The sequence below is a fragment of the Vanellus vanellus genome (assembly GCF_965231255.1).
Source record: "Vanellus vanellus genome assembly, chromosome: 2".
NCBI classification, from domain to species: Eukaryota; Metazoa; Chordata; class Aves; order Charadriiformes; family Charadriidae; genus Vanellus; species Vanellus vanellus.
The window spans coordinates 3224171-3245004 of NC_138906.1; the positions used below are offsets into that span (position 1 = coordinate 3224171).

Sequence of the window (20834 nt, forward strand, 5' to 3'; positions counted from 1 at the left end):
TTTGAAAAAAACATGTAAAAATACTGTAAAACACAGCACTTCATCACTGGTGGACCCTCCAGGAGCCACAGAGGTCTTTTAAAGTGTACTAATGAGTAAATTTAGGTAGATGAATCCTACTCTCCTTGTCTGTGCTTAAACAGACAAAGTCCCTAATGAACCACAGTCTGTTTTTTTCCTGACCCACTTGTAGCTTCTTGTCAGTCAGTGGCTGGGACAGCATAGATGTCGTGCACCGGTGGACCAAAGCATAAAAGGTTTTGATTGTCCTCATTCTCATGAATGCACCAGTTCATGAAATCCAGCATGTGGATTTTCATATGGCCACTGTGCCAGTGTGGTGCATCCCAACCGCCCCATAAACCTTCTCCTTGAAGGGCCGAGAAGGGCTCAAGAATGTTACGAGGCAGCTATAGTGAAAATCCTAGAAAAGTTTCTTCCCCGGCCAGCCTCCCCTGCTGCTGTCAGTCACGATGCAGCTACTCAAGGTGATGCGTGATGGAGAACTGCTGCCTACAGGCCCCTAACCACCCACGAGCCAAAATGAGCCTTGGCAAAGCCCTTCTGTTTCCCGTCTCGCTCCCCAGCTTCCTCCTCTTGTTGCAGGCTCCTGTCAGAGACACTTAAATCCACCTCATTCCTCCAGGAAGCAGAGTAAGACTTATCCAAGTCAGCAGGTTGCTCCGAGCAGTGTTGGAAAAACCTTTCCTGGCTGGACCCTGGGACAAATGGGTAAACATCTAGATCATGCTTTCAAACCCAGAGGGACTTCCAGGATAGAATAACTTAGGTTTTATTGCCAAAAAAGTCTAGGGTACACGAGGCAGAATAAGACTTTAACACAAGCTTATAATTTCAAGAGCCATAGGTAGCTCCTATTTTCTTTTCAAGGCACATCGCACAGTTCAGAGCCTGATCTGCCTCCATCCTATGTAGCCTTGAACCTCTCTTCAACGCACACTCCATCACCGCTTACTGAGTAATCATATTTCATCTACGCCATGGTAAGTCACCACGTGCATGCTTCCATCTTGCCACAGATGTGCAGCAAAACGTATTAGCTTAAATCCAAAGCCCAACACACTTCGTGCTCCCTATCGCCTAAAACACCATGGGCACCATACATCAGCAGAGCTGTAGTAACTCAGGAGTAACAACACACATACGCATTTGAATCCTTGTGTTATATGCCGTAGAGAGCTTCTACCATGAAAGCGAAGTCAAACGAAGACAACCAGTGGGTCAGGGATAGCAGCACTCATCAAAATTGTGTCCTCCCACTCTCCTCTGAAAAACCACCCAGTCTTGTAGTCTCAAAAACAGGAGAGCAGTTTGGGAGGAAAATGAAGCTCTTTGAGCAAATTAGTTTGCGTCAGGAACGCAAACCCCCATCGCTCTTGCCGTGAGAATACCAAATACTGACAAAGGCACAGCGAGGAAAACAATTATGATAGAGCAAGACTGAACCGTCTTTATTGGTGCTCGCTGCTAAGAGGAAATTAGATAGCGCTGCAGGACCGCCTGCCCAAATGGCTTTACAAGAGCCATAGGGAAAAGGGATCACAGCAGAGCATTGCTATGCAACATGTAATCCTTCCTCACAACAATGGTTTGCTACGAAGCTCAGACTAAGTGCCCCCGTAATGATCAGTCTCAGACATGCTGCAACGCACAATTTCTCAGTGTTTTAGCCGAAACGCCGAGGACAGATTCCCATTCATTCCCAGCTGGGTCACGGGGCTCTGGCGGTGGTTTTCAGACAACTCTTGTCTGGGCAGCAGCAGTCCGAAGCGGACGTGCAGCCGTGGGAATTCCTCGGTTATAGCTCCGCTGTCGTCATGGCTGGTCTGCGGCTCCAAGGCTTCAAACCATTCGCTATGGTTTGGGGGAGAGGAGGGAGCAGATGAACCTCCCTTCGAGTCAGCTCATCCAGGGAAAAGCCTGTCCTCGCCCTAGTCTTGCTTCAGAAAGGGCTCTGGGATGCTTCTTTACAAATCAAATCTCTTCCACCCTCTATATGCATATCCTCCTCCAATTTAAATAGGCTTAATTATTCACTCAAGTACTCGTGTTTATTTGGACAGCAGCCATGGTCCCTATTTCTTCACAGTGCCCAAACAACCAGAGACCAGACTTGTCCCTTGACACTGGCCATTGCCATTGGTTGAACAATAACGGTCTCACAGGTTGTTAGGAGTTTTCTTTCTTTGCCCTTCCCTCCCCTTTTTTCTTCTACATTGTTAAAAGAAGCCCTTCTTCTGAGCCTGTTCTTTATTCAGAACAGTTTTCCCTTTCCACTACCCATCCTTTAAAAATAGGAACACTCATATTTTAGCGAAATACGCGTTAACACCAATATTTAAACGTAGAATAGCATAACCCTACTTTAAATTGAGAACTTTAAAAGTATTTCTTCCCCCCCTTCAGTATTCTTAGTGTGCTTCACACGCTAAAAAAGCTCCACTCTAACAACTAACTGCAATTACTTATGAGACGCAGCGAGCAATTTTTTTTTTCCAGAGTGTTGATTTCCAAGCCTTAGAAAAACTTCGGCTTAGCCAATCTGGGCCTGAAAGAAGAAGGGGAAAAATCCAGAGAGCATGCTTATGCATTCCTACCTGTCATAACCTGGAGCAATTAATACTAGTGGTGGCCCTGCAAACTGATCTGCGCATACAAAGTCAAGAGCTCGTCTCAGGGCGGCTGGTATTTGCTGGGTTTGATTTGCACCTCGGCAAAAGCGTGATGCTAGACTTCTTGCTGCAAACTCACCCCCTAAAGAAATCACCTAAAGGATACGTTTTGTCTCTATTTTTTTTTCCAACGCACCAACTGCATTAGTAAGCTCATACGGATTTTTCTCACCAAAAAGAACAATTATTGCATCTTTTGAGGGTGCAGAAAAACAGAGGGATTGGCATTTAAGCTTGCCTGTTTGACAAACTCTGGAGTTTGACTGGAATCGTCTTTGCTAGGAGGAACCGTATGAGACGGGATAGGCAGTGCTTGTAAACACTGCCTCTGCAACAGGAGACCAGGGTGCAAGTCTCTGCTTCGCTACGCCTGTGTGTGACCTTTAGTAAGTCACTTAATCTTTCTGGGTCTCAATTTCCCCCTCTGTAAAATGGAGATACAGAAATGAAGAGGGTGGTATGCTCTGATAACATGTTATGTGATAGCTCGTGAAGTTCCTCAGACAGATGATAGCTGGGAAAACATCTACCTGATATGGAGAGTCCGTCTCCAGCGCAGAAGGCACGCTCAGCCCTCGAGATAGATGCCTGCCAACACCGCCTAAGGGGAAAAACCATTCCTTGCATGGACTTCCAAAACAAGAAAGTCAACAGCAAGGAAAAGTCCATGCACCTCCTGCTACCCTCTTCAGAGCATCCCATATGGTTTCAGAGATGAAGGCATAAAGCATCTCAGGATGAGTCTGGACTTGAACCCTATAGCAACAAGGATCCTTCAGGAACATGCGTATAGTCTGTGCAGACCAAAACATACAGGTTGATGTTGTGCAAAGGTAATTAAGGAAGTTTCATGAAGGGAAACAGTTTTAAAGGGGAATATTGCCTAAAGAGACACCTTTTGGGGGAGGAATTTTCTTGTTCTCCATTTCTGGCCTCCCATAGTTTTTCACTAAACACTCTTTGGCTCTCAAGGAGACTGTGGTTATACCTCTGAATTCAGGGTCCTGAAGGCAAACGCTTGCTTGTGTCCCTCCTTCTGGAAGGATAAAAGGAAAAGGGAATGAGAACATCGCAACTATTTTTTTTTTCTTGGGTAACAGCAGCCCCCTTTAATAGTGCCCCTTGGATCTGTAAGACATGCTTGACCAGACATACCTCTGGAAGAGGTCAGCACTCCTGGGATTAAGAAACTTAGCAACGCTCCAGAGAGGGAGTTGGAAAGTCATGTTTAATGATACTTTGCTGAGAAACTAGGCAAATTTAATTAAAACATCACTTACTCAAGCCCAGTGGAACTAATTGAGTGCTCTAATATTCCGACTTTTCATTAATGGATTACAAAAGAGGGCTGCACTTGTGTGTACAAGGGGGGAAAAGAAAAGGGGGCGGGGGGGGGGGGGAGGATACAGAGAAGAAGAGAGCTTTAGCAAGGCTGCATGTGCTTCATTTAATATAACCAAGAAACTTCATTGCTGGCAACGGAGCTTTAATGCAGTTGACTTCTCTCACCGCCACCTCCAACCCCTTGACACATACACACATCTCCCCCCCAACACACACCCTCTCCACCCAAGACCCTTTTAAAAGAATAGCTGAATGAGCAGGAGTAGACTGGGCAAAGGCAGGGAAATTGCTTTTTTAATAAGTGGTCTATTCAGAGCTCCTACTTTTCAATAAAGAGAAGGCTGGAGAAGTCCTGGTCTAATTACCTCATCCTCACGCTAGACAAGCTCGCCCTTTCATTAGCGATTGAGGTCATATCATATAACTTTGTGAGCCATCACGGGCACAACATGTTCAGTGATTATTTCATTGGTGGCGGCAAAATTACAGTTGGCCCATCAAGGTTGTAAAAAACAGAAGTAAAATAATAATTAAATGAGAATGTCTACCAAGAGACACTAAAACTAGGTGGGATAGGATAAGGTCACCCTCGCAGAAATACGGAGATTGTTTGCTAGTGTGACACCATGGAGAAACTGCCGTGTTGACCAGAAGGGTGTAGCGTTGGTTGCCAAATCAGTGAATTAAGCACAGGTCCTTTTTTTTTTTTTTTTTTGCTGGGTTCTCAAGGGACTATTTAAACATTTTGCCATGGTTGGGAGTAATTAGATGGGAAGGATTATATGTTGTTAAGAATCAGTGAGAGACCACCAAGCTTGTGCTATGTCTTTAATAGATATTCCTCCATGCCCTCAGTGAACACACACGTGTACATCCATACATGCACAGTAAGTACACCAACATGTCGCAGCAAGCTCCCGTAGCAAAGTACCCAAAAAGCAAGTCTCCTTGTCCACTCTCAGCCCAGTCCAAAGCAGTCTGTAGAGCAGCAAAGGTTTTGGTTCATACACATATGGCTTCACTAATAGACATAAAATCTGAGGTTTGGTTCAAGGAAAACAGACAACGGGTGCCGAGCAGGAATTCAGGAGGGCTTCAGCCTCCTGCTCCATCATCGGCTTGCTCCATAACCTGGGGAAAGGCACTCCGTTTGCATCTCAGCTCCCACTTAAAATGGCTATAATCATCTTTTTGCAACTCACAGGGACATTTAATACATTAGAGGCCATAAGACCATCTTAGTTATATAATGAGTGTTCCGGTTCAAAATGATTCAGTTCCAAAATGGAACAAATCAAGGCTATATGCACTCCTTCTATATTGCCTTCAATTCACATCAAATACTTAGGAGTTATTGCCCAAATAACCAAACTAGGTTAGTTAAAAGTGGTTTTCAGACTGTCACAGCCACTAGGTTAGCGTCTCTTGCTACTCAATGGTTGGAAAGTCTATAAGGCAGTAGCTAGTTGATGGGCAGCTTCTTTGGAGAAAGATGAGTAAAAGAAACGTGCTAAGTTTCACATTTAACCCACTGCCTTCATCAAGGAAAATACCGATAAATTCAGCAAGGAAACCTGGTACCACCCACTGAGCAACTCTCATCCCCTACCAAGGCTGTGCTGGCAGTGGGACCAGGAGGAAAGAAGCAGATTGAACCTGATATTAATCCACACCCAAGCGTAATTAATTCCAGAGACAATCCATCAGCCACACTGGGAAGGTCAATGCTCAGGCTTCAAATCAGTTGCAATATTTTGAAATCTTAAGCAAGCGTTGCAAGTTTTGACCTTGCAATTACAAAGCCAGCCTGGGTCCTCATCTCCAACTTGAACATCTTTGATCATCTTCTCAACGACGCCATATTGTGCCAATGGTTTAGGTCCACACATCCTGCCTCTATAGATGTATGTTCTCCTGTTCATGAACCACTATCCTCCTAAAAGCCTCTCTCTCAACACGCAGTTCGCTTGTTCTCTGCCTGGCTTCACAGTGCTGTTGTGAATCTGGTGGGCCGCTTGGCTCACCTTTCAACCAGACTAAGGTACAATTATTCCAGGAACATAAACAGAGAAATCATTTCAACCACTGCTGCAGATGGGCAAGGAAAGCTGTCAGACAGCAATACCAACTCGACAGACGCGGCGTGGGTGGACAAAAATAGGAACACCAGATCACTGACCTGCAGCAAAGGTCTTCGACTTGGATTGCCATGAGGGCTCTCAGTGTCTGGACAACCGTCACAACTGTTACTCAGCTGTTTAGCTGCAGATATTACACTAGAGTTTAGAAACCACTGCCAATAACCAGGGCCTGACCATGCCAAGTAAAGTGGAGGCAGAGGTTGCAAGAGAGTCCCTGACATCTCCCCTTCCCCTGGGAACTAGCTCACAGCGTGATCAGGACAAGAAAGGGCAGGCAGAAAGGGGAGGTTCACTCCCACCAGCTCATCCTTGGAGTTCGTTTAGCTCAAAGTCACGTAGACAGTGTAGAGCAGAGATGACAAATAAGGACACCTAACCTAAATCCAAGACTGAGTCAGCCATACGGGCATCCTGGCTGCAGCTACTGGGGTGGAGAGCACTGGGAGTTAGGTCAAGTCCCTTGGGTAAGGTTTCTAGCCCCACCACTTCTGGAGGGGAAACATTCACAGAGTTACAAGAACGTGTCAATGGCACATGAAGTCACAACCTTGTAGGTTTTGATGAGACTGTATTATATGACTCTTGAAAGGGAGGAGAACAGGGACATCTCACAACAATCTCCAGCATGAAATCACAGCCTCCATGGACAACCTTCTCCATTTTTAGTCCCATCTGCTACATGGCCAACTCCAAAGAGTTGGGACAGGCTCTCGGGAACAACAGACCACATGGATTAAAACAAGTTTCACGACCCTGCAAAGACTGTTTTACGTGTCAAAGAGCTGCAACAGGGCTTCAGAGGCACTGAGCTATTTAATCCAGGGGCAGAAAAGCTGTCAGCCAAATCCAGGGTACTTCTAATCCTGATCTCAGTGCTGTCTAGGAGCATCTGGTGGTGGGGAGAGAGGGGGAGACGTTTTGCTGGCCAGCACTCAGTGGTGGCATTCTCCAATGCCCCAACTCTGTGGCGAGGAATGACATTTTATGCATACGCACAGGAACAACTGAGCTGGGGTGGCGATTCCTAGAATGCACAACTGGCTGGGCTGCATTTGCCTGGGAAACTGGAGCCCTAGGTCTCCCATCCCAGCCCCAACCCTCCATCCAATCACACGGACAATAACAAGGCTTGAAGGCTATTTATAGCCTTACAGTATGTCCCCCTTCGAGGTTGGTGCAACGAAACACTGATCCTAGGCACCTGTGCTGGCCAATCTGAGGGATTTTCGTGTTCGAGCAACTCCAGGCTAGGTACAGCCAAGCAGATTATGGGAGAAAGTGGAAAGCCCCTTCCTTTCCCCTCTCTCGCCGGGATGACCCAGTAATTGCAGACGCTTTGCGCTTTACATCACTCCCGCAGGGAGGCCCCCCGGCAGGAGGGTAAAGCCTTGTGGGAGGAACGTGGGGTAAAGAGTAGAAAACCTTCCAAGCTGAGAGGATGAGGATGGGAAAAGAAAAAAAAGACAAGGAAAAAGGAGGGACTACGCACCCAAGCACTGTCAGCTACAAACCCGGCAGCTCTAAGCAGAGTGGAAGGCTGCCAGATAAAAAAGCTGAAGGGACTTTTAGGACTGAGGTCAGTCAGAGAGGATATCTCCACCCTGGTTCCCTGCCAGGTGTTTGTCTGGCCAGTTTCAAAGAAACCCGGCTGTGGAGATGCTCCAGTGTCCATGCTCTCCTGAACTACTGCAAGAAAAGCATCCCTCAGCCTGTGTTGTGGCATCATAATTCTCTTCCTCCTTGTCCTACCTCACGTAAGCCTGGAGAACCTGCCATTCCATCCCTTTGCACTGTAAGACCCTCTCCTCTCCATGGAAAGCCAGCAATCTTTCCCCCTATCTCATGTTTTCTAGACCTGGTCAGACCTGTTTCTTTCCCTCTGGTCTCCCTCCAATGGTTTGGGCACAACTCTTGAAGCACTGCAACAAAACCAGGGCATAGTCCCAGAACTAAGACTTCACCCTTCCAACAAAAGGATCACTCCACGTGTTTTGCATCCAACGCTCCTGTTTCCACACCTAAGTGCAGCACCTTTTCACCCCTACAACAGCATGAACCCCTGCCCCGAGCAGTCTGCAACGCACCTTCATGCCCACGAGGTTATTGTGGAAGTCCACCCTGGCTCGCAGGTCCTTGTTGGGCTTCCTCCCCAGGAACTCCTTGACGAACTTGTTGCTGTATTTCAGGTTGTCGCCGCAGCCGCCCCACTGCCAAGCCTCACGGTTCTCCAGGTCGGGGGCCTCGTCGCAGGTGCAACGCTCCATCCGCCCCGCACTGCACGCCTTGGCCATGGCATGCGTCAGCCCCGCAGAGGAGATGGCGTACAAGAAGGCTGTCTCCTTAAAACCTGCAGGAGAGAGGAAGCAGCAGCTTTAATTGCAGCCTGAGCAAGGGTTAAAAAAAGAAAAAAAAAAAAAAAAAAGATGAAATTGAGGCAAAACCCACTGTGAGAAGAATTTGAGCAACATCAAAGCATGCCAAGCTCTACACGCATCACTGGTGGTGGAGAGGACATAGCGGAGAGCAAGGAATGATGGACAGAGGTGGCACAAGCCAGGATTCAAGAATGCAAATGAAATCTGGCCAGCTCTGTGGCTGGAACTGCGCAGTCTCTGCCTGAAAACAGGTGAGAAAGTACCTCCATGGCCTGTCCAGCTCTATCACCATGGCACAGCAATACTGCTACCAAGGGGACACCAAATAGCAGGAAACCAAGGGGACACCTCCCACCAGACCAGGTTGCCCAAGGCCACGTCCAGCCTGGCCTTGAACACCTCCAGGGACGGGGCCTCAACAACCTCTCTGGGCAACCTGTGCCAGTGCCTCACCACCCTCAAAGTGAAAAACTTCTTCCTAATGTTCAATCTGAACCTGTCCTCTTCCAGTTTAAAGCCATTCCCCCTCGTCCTACCACTACATGCCCTAATAAAAAGTCCTTCCCCAGCTCTCCTGTAGGCCCTTTAGGTACCGGAAGGCCGCATTAAGGTATCCCCGCATTAAGATATCCCCGGAGCCTTCACTTCTCCAGGCTGAAGAAAATGGGTGCTCCTTGTTCTTCCCCCTCCCCCAGAAAAACAAATCTCGAGGTCCTACTCCAGCCCAACAAAATTGTTAACAAAAGGCCCCTGAGGGCTGGGAAGCACACAGTAGCCAGCCTCTCACCCATCGCAGCACCTCAAATGCCTCAAAAGGCAATTTACACCTCAAACCTTTCACACACAACCCTTTTTTACACCTCCATGCTCACCTGCAGTGATGCAACAGCGTTCGCTCCCCCCAATAGGTAAACTGAGGCCCAGAGAGACCCCCCCCATGATTTTGGTCCAAATGATAAAGCCAGAAATAAAAAGCAAACATGCCAGTATTTATAGCTCCTCATTCTCCAGCTATGGAAGCCGTAAACGACTGCATATTTGAGATGCAATTCCAGAACAGCTTTGGATCCGACTCAAGAAATCCCCCACTCAAAAATAACACAAGTGGATGGTGACAGTAGTGGATATATCTGTAAGCTGGTGTGTCAACCAAGGACATGCAGAGACACTGCCAGGTCATTTTTGGAACTGTTCCTTGGGAGGTTCATGGTAGTCCAAGCAAGCTCATGGGGTGTTGCCCTGGCCCATCCCCAGGAGCCTGCCTTCCCAAAGCACTCCCAGGTGCACGATGCTGAACTTCAGCAGAACACAGATGAAAATCCAGTCCAGAAGGCTGAGGTTTGTTCCTCCCAAGGGGGCTGACTCAAATCAGATTGCGGTAGGAACTGTCCCGACCGTTCTACTGCTCACCTGGAAAGGAAGACCAAGGACCTTTCCCTCATTGGAAGGAAGATTAAAATTAAAAAGGCTCAACTCCATACTCACTAGGGACACCATAAAGAACGGTCAGGGTTGAGAAACCAAATTTCTTTCCTTTTTTTAACTCATTGTTTTCTCCCTGAAATTAGACCATGTTCTCTGGCACCCCCGAAACATCTTCAGCATTGCAAACTCTCTCATTGGGAGTGGTGGGAGAATTTTTTACTTAATTCCCACAACAAGAACTCATGGGAATGCAGACCAAACTCCTCTGGGTAGAAAACATCTTCCAAGAAGCTTTCACCTTTTGTAGGTTAGTTCAGCTTTTTCTGGGTTACTCCCTTGGTCACACTGTCCACACGCCTGTCAGAGGGATGCCACTACTGGACAGAGATGCTCCCAAGCCTCCGTGCTCCTGAGCTGTAGAGTTGGCCTCTTGCCACTGCTACTACTTGTGCTATGAAATGAAGAGTTACCAGCGTGCTAACAGAAGGCCCGCAGTGCAATAAGGCATCCAAACTCTCCTCTGAGAGCCCAAGACATTGCGTTTAGCAGCAAACAGCCTGTACGCGGTCCAGTTTAAGTAGATAACCCAGACCTACAACCTGCTCGAAGGCCTCCTGGTTCGAAGCACTGAATTCAGAGCGGTTGTGAAACCTCAGCAGAAAGTCAGCGCCGCGCAACCACAATGCATACCAGGTTTGACAGAAAGCCAGGAGGAATGGTTCATTTGCCAGGTTCTCCCCCCTCCATCCATCTCCCCACCAGCTTTGGCTCTACTCCTCCCATTCTCCATCACTAAAAGCCTCACAAATTCCCGGTGCCCATCAGCACGGGTATCATCTCGCCCACAGGCAGCTCAGGCGGCTCCCAAGCAAGTCCATGTGACATTTGGCTCTGGCCAGATTTAAAGCCATCTCCGCCATGCACTATTTGATTGCACCGAGATATTTTGTAACAAGATAATGAGCTTTAAATCAATGCAGGCATTCTAACCCCCGGTGCAGCGACAGCCTGCCGTCCGCAGCTATCCCATTTCAGCCATTTCCAAAATTGTTCGCGAGTATCCCAAGAGGATAACAAGTCCCCTAAAACAATCCCCGGTTACTTTGAAGAAACAGGCTGCATCAGCCCAAGCCGCAAACCAGCAGCCAGGCTGGTCTGATGACCAAGTGTAGAAATGGAGGGAGAAACTTCTCTTGTTTTAGTGAAAAGTGGGAGGTTTTTTTGCCTTTTTTTTTTTTTTTTTCCCCTCTTTAAAAAGCTACCATGGTCCTGGAGGAGAGGAAGCCAGCCCACACCGATGCATTCGAATAGCTATGTCTTAGTGGGTGATACATGCACCCCTTTGCCCTGGGGTATCACTTGCCGCAATGCTGAACCAGGAACCAGCAGCTCCCGGAGAGGAGGAGAAAGATTTACAGGGCAGTGTGTTACGCCGCGGGAACACCGTCCGAAGGATTTACAGCATCGGTGGAGGGCAGAGATGTTGCAGGGGCATAAAACATGGAAGAATGAGACAGCAGGCAGAGCCTTGCAACCCTCAGAGCTCCCATTTATTACAGGGGGTCCTGACAAGGGGCGAGGGGAGGCGGGGTGGTTGGTTCTCCGAGGTGTTTTAAGGCAGCTCAACTTTAAGCTGCCTCAAAATACCCCTTCCCGAGGGCTGCCCACAGGGGCAGGCACGTCTGAAGGAACAAGCTGTGGCCTCCAGGTGTCAGCATGAGAAAGTGCTTGGCTTCCCCAAGGCGCCACTAATCCAGGGACTCCTCTGGCATGCGGGGATATTTTTAAACGTCTTGCAGCTCTGGCTGGACCTCTTGGGTTTCATAAGGACTTTCCTTGTTTCCACCGCAGTCAGTGACAGTGCATTAGTTTAAGCCCCAGCGCTTCTGAATTACTCCTTCTCGCTAATTAGCGAGGGAGGGCGCTTTGCAAACCTCTGCTCTGCTCTTTGAGCACGTTGGTTTCTAGGTGCAGCTCCATCGCCGCAGGTGGGACTTTCTGGAAGTCACTAAAGCCCTCTGAGACCCATACAAGCTATCTGTAAAATGGTCCTGCTGCACTGTCCAGAAATAAGATCTGGATTTTACCGGGAGGGTGCAGGAAACTGGACTATATGTATTAGCACAAAGGAAGAGGATAAAAATACCACCTGCTCCTCCAATACTCTCTCTCAGCTTCTGGTCATCTCCACCTGAGCTGCTGGGAAGGGGTGGGGGGAATTACCCACCACTCAAATCCAGTGACCTTTTCCCCGGGGAGAGCAGTAACAGGACACACAAACGTTTACAAGTTCTGCCCTGTGCTCCCCTTGCCCCCACTAACAGGACAGCAGAGAACAGTCCAGTTTGCCTTATTTCCCTTAACAAGGCATTTTCTCAATTTCTTGCTGGAAAGGTTGACATAATAAATAGAAAAAAAAAAAAAAAGAAATAATTAAAAGAAAAAAAAAAAAAAGAAAAGAGAGGGGACATCTTTGGGAACTTCAACACCCTCCAGCACCAGATCAACTTCCAGCAGAAGCGAGGAGGTACCATAGCTACCAGCTGCAGACACCGGCACAAACATCTCCAGCCTCCAAGGAGAGGAGCCATGGCCACCAACAGGAAGCAGGCAGGGGCCGCTTCACTAGTACGAAGACATAAATTACCGCCATATAGCACATCCTGTGCCTGCTGTGCACTTTCACGGGTGAGCTGAGCTGAGCTTTGTCTTTACCTTCTAAGAGCTCTTTTGGGACCTCTAAGGAGGTGGTGACCCACCGCTGGCAAAGGATGCACCAGGATGACCACCCTGCAAAACGCCAGGGAAGGTGATGGGTGCAGAAGGTGTCTGGACCCCCCGCTCACCTCTCTTTAGCAAGCTGGCCCGGTAACGACCCTCGAGGGTGCAGTTCCAGCGCTCAAAGCGAAATTGGTACTGGCACTCCAGGGCGCTCATGCTGATGGCCTCCATCAGGGTCTCGGCCACGCCGGGGTCCCGCCGGCACATCCTGCGCTGCTTCTTCTCCAGCTTCAGGCGGTCACAGACTTTGTAGTGGGCTTTGACGGCAGCTTCCTCCATTTCTGAGGTCAGAGGGAGGATGGTCAGGGGCTCGTTCCCCGTTAGCCTGCAGAGGAACAGAGGGTCACAGCGGTGAGGACAGAGAAATACAACCCATGGTAGAAATGGGGGCTGTGGTGGGATCAGGCTCTCCCCGGCTGAGTCCCTACGTGGGTTTGGTGATGTCTGGGCAAGGAGTGATTTTACAGTGAGGTTCTCCCTACAGTGTGTCTGCAAGGGGGGAGCGAGAAGGGTAAGAAGCAATATTTGGATTTATGTCCTCTACCAGCTCTCACAGAGCTTGTTTGGACATAAGGCCTTGGCAATCTCCACCATCGGACTTGTGTTGAAAACTGAAATAGGGAAGAAATAATAGAAGGTACCTCACTGCATAAACTCAGGAAACTAGCAAAAATACACTACAGCCACTCTCGTGTGCACAAACAAACAAAAAAAACCAATCGTTTTAGCACATCAAGCAGAACTGGCTTGGGAAGGGCTAGAGGGTGATTCGTCCCACCAGACCCCAGGAGACATACCGAGAAAGCATGTACAGACACTGCCCCTCAAGCAGAAGAGATCCTTACATAAAACCTAGCGAGCCATGGCCCGGGAGCAGGATACACTCTTACAGGCAATACTGACAAAAGCTTTTACAAGGCAGAATGAGCTCAAAAAAAAAAAAAAAACCAAAACAAAACCAAAAAAAAAATAACAAACCTGACCTGGAGAAATACGTGTCCCGTTGCCCTCTCCCCTCCCCTGCCTTCTCCCAGCACAAGGTCCTTGACTGGTACAATGAGCAATAAAAGAGGCCAGCGGACTGGACTGTTCCCGGTGTCAAGTGACGAGCTGCTGGAAAAGGACCAGGCTGGCATCGGCCCCGAGGAGCAGCGAGGCTGCAGGAACATCTGCTGGGCTCATGAGTGGTTTTGTTGGCCGGGGCTGCCCGCACCCCACTCTCCTGGCTCTGCCCTTTTCCGGCCAGGTGCCAGTCCACGCAGTCAATGGGAATCACTATGTAGGGTTTTTAGAAGGACCTGAAGACACATTTCCCCAGCCAAAATAGGAAGAATCGCTTAAAGCCAGGATTGAAAATATGCTGGAACATCACGACGCTGCACAGGCGAGCACGGGGGTGCATGGCAGGCTCAGACATCTCCATGACTGCAGGACCACCGGGGTGAATGGGGTGGTGGGCACGGGAGCGGAGCACACGCTCACCCCCTTTATTGAACACAGAGGGATCCTGGAAACCCTTTAAAACCCCAGCAGCCCTGTGGGAGCGGTGGTTTGTTTTTCTTTTTTTTAATGAGGATTTCTCTCTAATCAACGGGATGCATCCTGCCAGGAAGACAGTCCCAGAGGGCAAGCAGCTAGGATGCCTCAGCTCTCAAACCTCCTTGCACAATGGGCACAAAATCCTGACCTGAGCCACGGCCAGCAACATCCCCTACAGATCCAATCATTAGTAGTGATTTAACATCAGACGTCTAAAGGAGGGAAGAAAAAAAAATTGGCGGGCTCTGGATTTTTAGGAGAACAAAGAGATGGGCAGTGAAATCCTAGAATCATAGAATGGTTTAGGTTGGAAAGGACCTTGAAGATCATCAAGTTCCAACCCCCCTGCCATAGGCAGGGGCACCTCCCACCAGACCAGGTTGCCCAAGGCCACATCCAGCCTGGCCTTGAACAACTCCAGGGATGGGGCCTCAATAACCTCTCTGGGCATTCAAAAGCCATTCAAAAGTATTAGGGTTTCCAGGCAAAAAAAACTGCAGTGGTAAAAACAGAGACAGAGTGATTTGTGGAAAACAGGGAAAACTAGTGTAACCAGCTTAAATTTCCCAAAAAAATAGGTTTCTTTCCCCAAATTCTGCTCCCCTAAAATGATAAAAACATCCAAAAGGCCAAACAGCAAGCTCCATCTGAAGCACTGACAAACGTTAACCTTTACATTTTTGCTCTGTCTGGACTGGGACAGAGTGTGGGCTTGGGCTTGACTGCTCCCCAAGGAGATGGGACATCACCTAGCCCTGATGCCTGGTTAACTGAAGCTGTGAGCAAGCTTGTTCGTTACAAAGGTGGCTTGGTCTGAGCTTCACAGTAGTAAAGAAAACCTCCAGGACATTCATTCCCGGCCTTCATCAATAGTTCTGCTCTGAAGGTTCATCCCTGCAAGCTTTCACAGTTGGCAAAGGAGAGAGAGAGAGGCATCAAAGCATTTTCTACAGCTCCCTTTCCCCAGTTTACTTTTCCAACTGAGCAGGTACTGTTCAACCGTTCTGGAAAAGATAAGCTCCAAGTATCATGTAGCAGATTGCTATCACAGTGAGGAGGGGTACAGGAACTGATCCTACGGCCAAGATTTCTACAGAGCAATTGGTGATTTGGAATCCCTTCCCCACCCTCCCCCTTAGGCGCTCAGCTTTGAGATACTTCAGTGTGGAGTTGCTGATAGCGCAGCCCGATTGCATGTACCTCCAAAGTGGGTCCCAATGAGAGTCACCTAAATAAAAACCAAATAAAGGGCCTGGGATAGGGAGAAGGTAGAAAAGAGGATTTGTGGTGAGCACAGTGCCAGAGGACAGCCCTCCAGCAGCCACTCGGAACCAACGGATGGGAAGTCCTGAGAAACAATAGAGAATTGTCAGCAATGTCCATTTTCAGTGCTCTGCGCAAAAGGCTTAGGTAGGAGCTCACCAGCTCCGATATCTAGGACACGTGGGTAACAGCCATGGTAAGTGGAGACAGCTGGGTCAGCATGCAGTCCCTTCTCCAAGAAGGAGGTCTGTAGACTTCACACCTGCCCAAGAAAACAACCCAAAGACAAGACACAAAGACAAGAACGCGATGTTCTTATAAGGAAGGCAGAACACCACCTTTTTCCACCTCCTGTTTCCTGACCCAGCTCTGCCCTGTCCTCACTCATTAGAGAAAAGGGGATGCGAAAATCCAAGCTGGTGAAAAACAAACCCTGCGACGCGCACACTGAATGGAGACCCACCCGTCGTTCCCTGGCTTATTGCTTGGACTAATTCCACTGGCTTTCAAGCTCGTCTGAATCAAAGCGAAGCAAGTGAATTAGGAAAGCATCCCCAGAACAAGACAAGGAGTAAATTTAGAGGAAAGGGGCTTTTCTGATCCATCAAGCAATGAAGCTCCTCCAGGTGAAGACCTCCACGAGCAAAAGCAGCACGCATGGACGCGCACGTAGGTTTCCCCTCCCCGGCGCTGGATCCATGCCCGTTTCAGCAGGGAGGGGGGACCGATGCAGACCGATGCCTCAGCTCTGCACACATGGTCCAGCAGCCCCGGGAAGAAGGGTGAGGTGGCACTTTTCAGAGCGTGGCATCAATAATAAACAAGTGCAGGCAGAGCCAGGGAGAGACGGTGCCCCCACCTGAAACGCTGCCTTGGAGCTGCCGCTGCATGGAACCTTTATAATCCCATAAAGCCCTTTTATGCAACCTAGGCTGAGCGAGGTCCCGTAAGGCAACGGTGTCAGAGTCGGATGCTTTCTCAGCTCCTCACAAAGACTGAGCTGTTCCTTCCATGGAAGGTTTTTCGGGATGGGGGAGAAGGGGGTTGTTTTTTAATTTTATTTTATACACATCCCATCCATAACTGTTATGATTAAGCTGCCAGGTAGCACTCTGCGCAATTGTATTATTTTAGATCAAGGGGGCTGAGCGTGAGATGAAGGTGTGTTTGCCCACCACACCAGGAGCCTGGAGAGAGACCAAACAGCTCATTGCACACAACCCACGAAGCTTTAACTCTCTGGAAATTAACTCTGGCCTCTATGAGAGCAATATGATTCTACAAAGTCAAGAGACTGTTTCTGCTTCAGGCTTTGACGTAATCTTCTGTGCACCTTGCCCAACTTCTGCTCCGAGTGTCACGCTTGCACTGCTCAGACATCAGGAAGGACCTCATTGCTCAGTGCCGTACCCACCTACTCGAGAGGAACCTTTGCAACATCATTTGCACTCTTCTCCTTCCAGTACAATCTGTCACACGTTTGAAGCCAAGAAACCAGAAGGTTTATTATCACCAGCTGTAAATAGCAAGACCTATCCCGTTTGCACATACACTCCTGGTGGCATTCGGCTGCCTTGGTTGTGAACTTCGTGTCAAACATTGCTAATTGCTTCGCTCTCCTGGTGTTCAGACGTCAACCACCCAGGTTTGGGAGACATCCCAAACACAGCCCCTGCCACCGCACAACTCACACCGATAGCTGTGTAGCCAGGTTTTATCTGTAGCAACATGGAACGATTGCCCTTCCAGAGAAGCAGTTCAAGATGGGTCCTGCTTCCACCTCATCTTAGAAGTCAAGAGCTTTTATCGCCTCGTGAGCTCACTCAGTGTCCCTGTGTTTTCCCTTATTTAACCAGGGACTTTCCTGATGAGGATTTGAGGGCGACGAGACAGAAGCAAGGCGCCTGCATGGACCTGTGAGTGCACTCTCCTTTTTGACATGCTCAAGAGTTTCCTTTGCAAGTGCCACCAGAGACGTGAGCCAAGGTGAGCTGCTTTCCTGCAAGGAAGCGCCTCACTGTACCCGCCTGGAATGACAGGCCTGCTGAAATACTGCATTGCTATCCCGGCGCTTCCTTCTCTGCTGGGAGATTTATCTTTGGCACATCTGTACAAAGGCCAAATTGATTCTATTTTCACTTTTTACATGAATGTTTTTCCCGCAGTATTGCTACTCTTCCAATCCTTTTTCTTCACTTTCCACTGCTTCTTTCCTTTATTTAAGAATTTTACAAAGTTTCTGAAATGTCAACAACTTGCACACTAACCGTGTTCACTGCAATACCTAAATTAATGACTCCATAACTCAAGGAGGCAGACTAAATTATGGTGTAGACTATACATTATTATTTTGTGCAACCAGACCTATATTATTATTTTGTGCATCCAACAAACTTCAGTTGCCCTCTCTCTCCCCCACCATTGACACTCCCATACCGTGAAGAATCTTTTCTAAACTGATCTACCATGCCCCCCCCCCATCACACAAAGGCTAATTGCTGTTTGAAGTATAAGAAGCCAAAAGTCCAACAAAACTCAGTGAATTCCGTGGAGAGTGATGATGAGTGGATATTTGGAGCAAGAGTTGGCCATTGAAGAACCAACTCTTTCATTCTGCACTGTGATATTTGGTTTTTAAGTGTTCACAGGTACAAGTGCCACCATTGTGCGCACACTAACTCAATGCCCTTTGAAGGAAACTATCTGAAGAGTGCTCACCAACCTCATTTCTGCTCTTCTCAGAGCTGTCAGAGGCATTGGTGGGCCCCCAAATCATTCAGGATCAGAGAATTCTCTCTTCTTCACTACTAAATAATTTGTTTTCTTTTCTTTCTATGCCTCAAAGTCATAACTAAGTATTTTTGCTCCAAGATGCAGTGCTCACCCCAGCATTCAGGCACTCCTGTCTATCGTCACCTTGCTTAGACCATAAAATCTAAAGCCACACATGCTAGTTTCAAAATCCACTGCCATTCACTGAGCTACAAAGGCGAAAGTTTCCTACTTTGGGTAATGCATACCAAGATTCTAAGCTCACTTCCACTCCTGGACTCTCCCCTCCAGCTCTGACCTCTACCTGATGGGTGGCTAACCAGCAACAAACAGCTTTCCTAAAACTCTGTCCATCCTGGCCCTTTGAGAAGGCTTCCTCCCCTTGTCATCACCCACAGACAGACCATTGCCCCTTATGCACATGCCAGTCCTTTTCCTTCAAGGTCATTCCCAACCAACTCACTGCTGCTTTGTGCACACCTTTCCTTTTCGCTCTCTGTCATTCTCCACAAACAATGGTGTCTCGTTGTTGGAGACCATTAAACAAAGCAAAAAAAAAAAAAAAGTTTGGAAACTCAAGTAATTAATACAGCTGTTTTCATCCCAAGTATGTCTCAATTGCTATTTTGATGCTTATCTTCCTCTCAGTAGGAAGACACACACTCAGAGCTTTTCTTTAGGTGGCAACCTCTCAAACGTGGGCTTCCTCAGTAGTCAATTGTGTCCAAATCTCTGTTGCAGCTTCTGCTTGCAAACAAACAAGTAACAGCCCCCACCACAGAGACCACTACAACATTACACGCTTCCACCAACACGTGGTATGGGCAACAGGGCCTTGCAACCTCACTGCATGCAGGTGGAAAGCAGCCATACCCTACGCTCACGCTCCATTAAAGAGCACGTGCCTTCAAGTCCTTTGTTTAGCTTCTCAGTGGTGGCAATTAGGAGGATAGAGAGGAGGAAAGCTACAGCATGGGGGAATTTCCAACCCAACAGATCCCACTTAGCAGAGAAGGAAGCATCAGTCTCCATCAGACTCCTGATGAAGTATGCTCAAATAGATTTTCTTTTTTCTTTTTTTTTTTTTTTAGGAGACAAAAAGATGCAGATTCTTGTAGGCTTCAGTCATTCAAACTTATCTTCAATCACTTCTCTGCCTGGATAGATCTATACAGCAGTTTCCTCCGGGCTTCTTTGAGCGTCTTGGGCAAGGGGATGGAGGAGTGGGCATGTAATCATCCTGCTACACATACCTGCCAGGCTCTCAGCTCCTATCAAGAGTTCCTTCCAGCATCCAGCAAAAAGAGAAATAACAGCTGCTTCTGAAAGATGGAATTTGCTGCTGCAAATATCTAGCTCTTCCCTTTCCAACACCGCTCTCCTGAACGTTTCTAACGCATCAGCCACTCTGATTCCAAATCATGAAGCTCTTTTCAGGCCGAGGTGCTACCACAGAGATAATTTATGCCCAAGTTTCCCATTTTAGCCTTAGCTGAAGTTCACACAGAAGACAGAGGACCTTACCCAGGCTGCTGAACGCAGCAGCCCAAGCAAGTGAAATCTCCCCATCTCCCCAGGCCAGCTGTCCTGCACCAAAAAGAGAGCTGGACCCCAACACCCTTACAAAGGAGCTGTCACATCAGTTCAGAAGGGATTTTTCTGTGAATGGGGCAAGATGCAGATGGTTTCCTCCCAGATACAGGATGGTGGCTGCATGTATAAATAAGCTTCCATGTAATTTCCTGCCAAAACATGCCCTCAATTTCTCCTGTACAAATTACCAAAAAGTTTGGCACATAGTATATGAGGGCAAAATTTAGCAACTGAAGGAAAAATATTTCAGTGAACGAGCAGGGAATACGTGACTCAGTTCAGATGTGAAGGGCTGGAGATGTTCTCGTTATGGTGAATTCCTGCATAGGACCTACGGGACCAAGGTGCCACGAGGAACAGCTATTTTTTGCACTGCGGTGACCAGATGCACCACAAGCAAATACTTCAAGCTGCTGCAGCATTTCCCCCCCTCATGCAAGGCAGAAGACCTGCAGAGGTTATGAATCACTCCACCGAAGCAAGGAAGCATTGCCTTTCCCTTCTGCCTCCCTTCCCCCAGCGAGGGGGGCACAAGCAATCACAGAGAAACCCCACCGCAAGGGAAGGAATCCAACTTCGGTCTTTCAGCCCTTGGTGGTGTGCCTGAACCACAAGGCTGAACCACTTCTCCTCCTTTCCCTCCCACCCCCCTCCTTACAACAAACCTTATTCAGGAAGATTTCCAGTCCACCAGGGCAAAAGACATTTTTATTTTATGCAAACATCGGAGTTGCAGCATTAAGATTCACCAATATGGAAACAATACATAAGGAGAGGGCAAATATCGGGACCAGCTCTACAGGGGTTTATAATATTCCTTGTAATTTACATGGTTTGTGCTGAAGAGTTCCCACCACCAAACCACCTTTGGAAGACACCGCTGGGTTTTTGAGGAGGGGGATGGCCAG

At 48.1% G+C, this 20834-nt stretch overlaps 1 protein-coding gene across 1 annotated transcript in view; it reads right to left on the reverse strand.

Moving 5' to 3' along the window:
• Window positions 1-20834, reverse strand: part of WNT9A (Wnt family member 9A) — a gene marked incomplete at both ends in the record, with an annotated part of 57027 nt that overhangs the window by 5300 nt on the left and 30893 nt on the right. Inside the window, 2 exons of the mRNA XM_082499616.1 lie at window positions 8263-8525; window positions 12825-13084. Coding sequence (XP_082355742.1) covers window positions 8263-8525; window positions 12825-13084 — 523 coding nt within the window. The remainder of the gene's footprint in view (window positions 1-8262; window positions 8526-12824; window positions 13085-20834) is intronic.